Genomic DNA, 1,047 nt, shown 5'->3' on the forward strand with positions numbered 1-1,047 from the left:
TAGTTACCTGTTAAAGTCCGATATGCCTGTCTTAGTACAGTTTTATTGGCGACCAGACCAAATTTCTGCACAAACTCTTTTTTCATTGCACGAGAGTGATACTTTGGAAGGTCCTCCACTATAGCTTTCGCAATGTTATGAGCCATATTAATCATGTCCTCAACTGGTGAACAATCTTCAATTTTCCACAAGAAGTGTGAATGAATTGCTCCACCTGAATGAGTGAAAAGCAATGTCCTAAATGGCAAATTTAAACTTGTGATGTACTCATATCTTCTCCTTCGATCGGTTGGTGCATACTCATCAAGAAATATTGGCTCGCAAACATCTTTACTATCCAAGACTTCATAAACAGAGCTGTATATGTCATCTGGCCAATTGGTAGACTTTTCAATGATTTTGAAATTCTCTTTGTCTTGATTCATCATCAGAGAGTGGTGGTTTTGTTTCATCTGAAATATAAAAAAAAAGTATTTGTCAAGTTTTCTGGAAATCAACAAAGTAGGCCTATCTTAAATTTATCACCCTCACAACAATATTAAATTTTAAAAGTCCGATGAAAAACCACAAAAAAAAACTCTAGATACAAAAACATTACGTTTTTAACTTTTACAGTAGCTTTAACAAAAATTAACATTTTTTGCAAATACATTGAAATTCTTTGAAAATTCTTTGTATACACTCACCCTTTTTGATTGAGATTCCAGATATGCACTATACTTCATCAACGAATTTGATAAGGCAACAACAGCATCATTTACATCCTTCCAAATCTCTTTCTGGAAATAGGCAGCCTGAAGCAGGTTGAATAAGGCTTTTCCATGGGAACGTAGTTCCTCCTCACTCAAAAACTCGGCAGTGATTTTGCGTTTCTTTAACTTTTCTGGAATACGAAATCCAGCAAACTGCATAAAAACATCTGGGACAGGGTATCCTCTGCTTTTTAAGGTTGCCTGATTCCTGTCAATATACCATAGGGCACCTCCAAGTGTGTTAATAAAAGGCCAACCACAATCCACAACAGCATCTTTAGACCAACCAAGTCCT

The 1,047-nt window shown here is 35.9% G+C and overlaps 1 protein-coding gene across 1 annotated transcript; it reads right to left on the reverse strand.

Annotated features, from left to right (window-relative positions):
• Nucleotides 1-7: 7 nt before the first annotated feature.
• On the reverse strand, nt 8-1,022 carry LOC117120452 (the record flags this gene model as incomplete). Its single annotated transcript, XM_033265478.1, has 2 exons — nt 687-1,022; nt 8-452 (listed from the first exon to the last, which is right to left on the reverse strand). Coding segments are annotated over exons 1-2 (670 nt in total), but the record flags the coding sequence as incomplete, so codon positions are not given.
• Between the last annotated feature and the right edge of the window lie 25 nt (nt 1,023-1,047).

Source organism: Anneissia japonica, unplaced genomic scaffold, assembly GCF_011630105.1.
Source record: "Anneissia japonica isolate Jap-2015-1 unplaced genomic scaffold, ASM1163010v1 scaffold171244_len1043_cov113, whole genome shotgun sequence".
NCBI lineage: Eukaryota > Metazoa > Echinodermata > Crinoidea > Comatulida > Comatulidae > Anneissia > Anneissia japonica.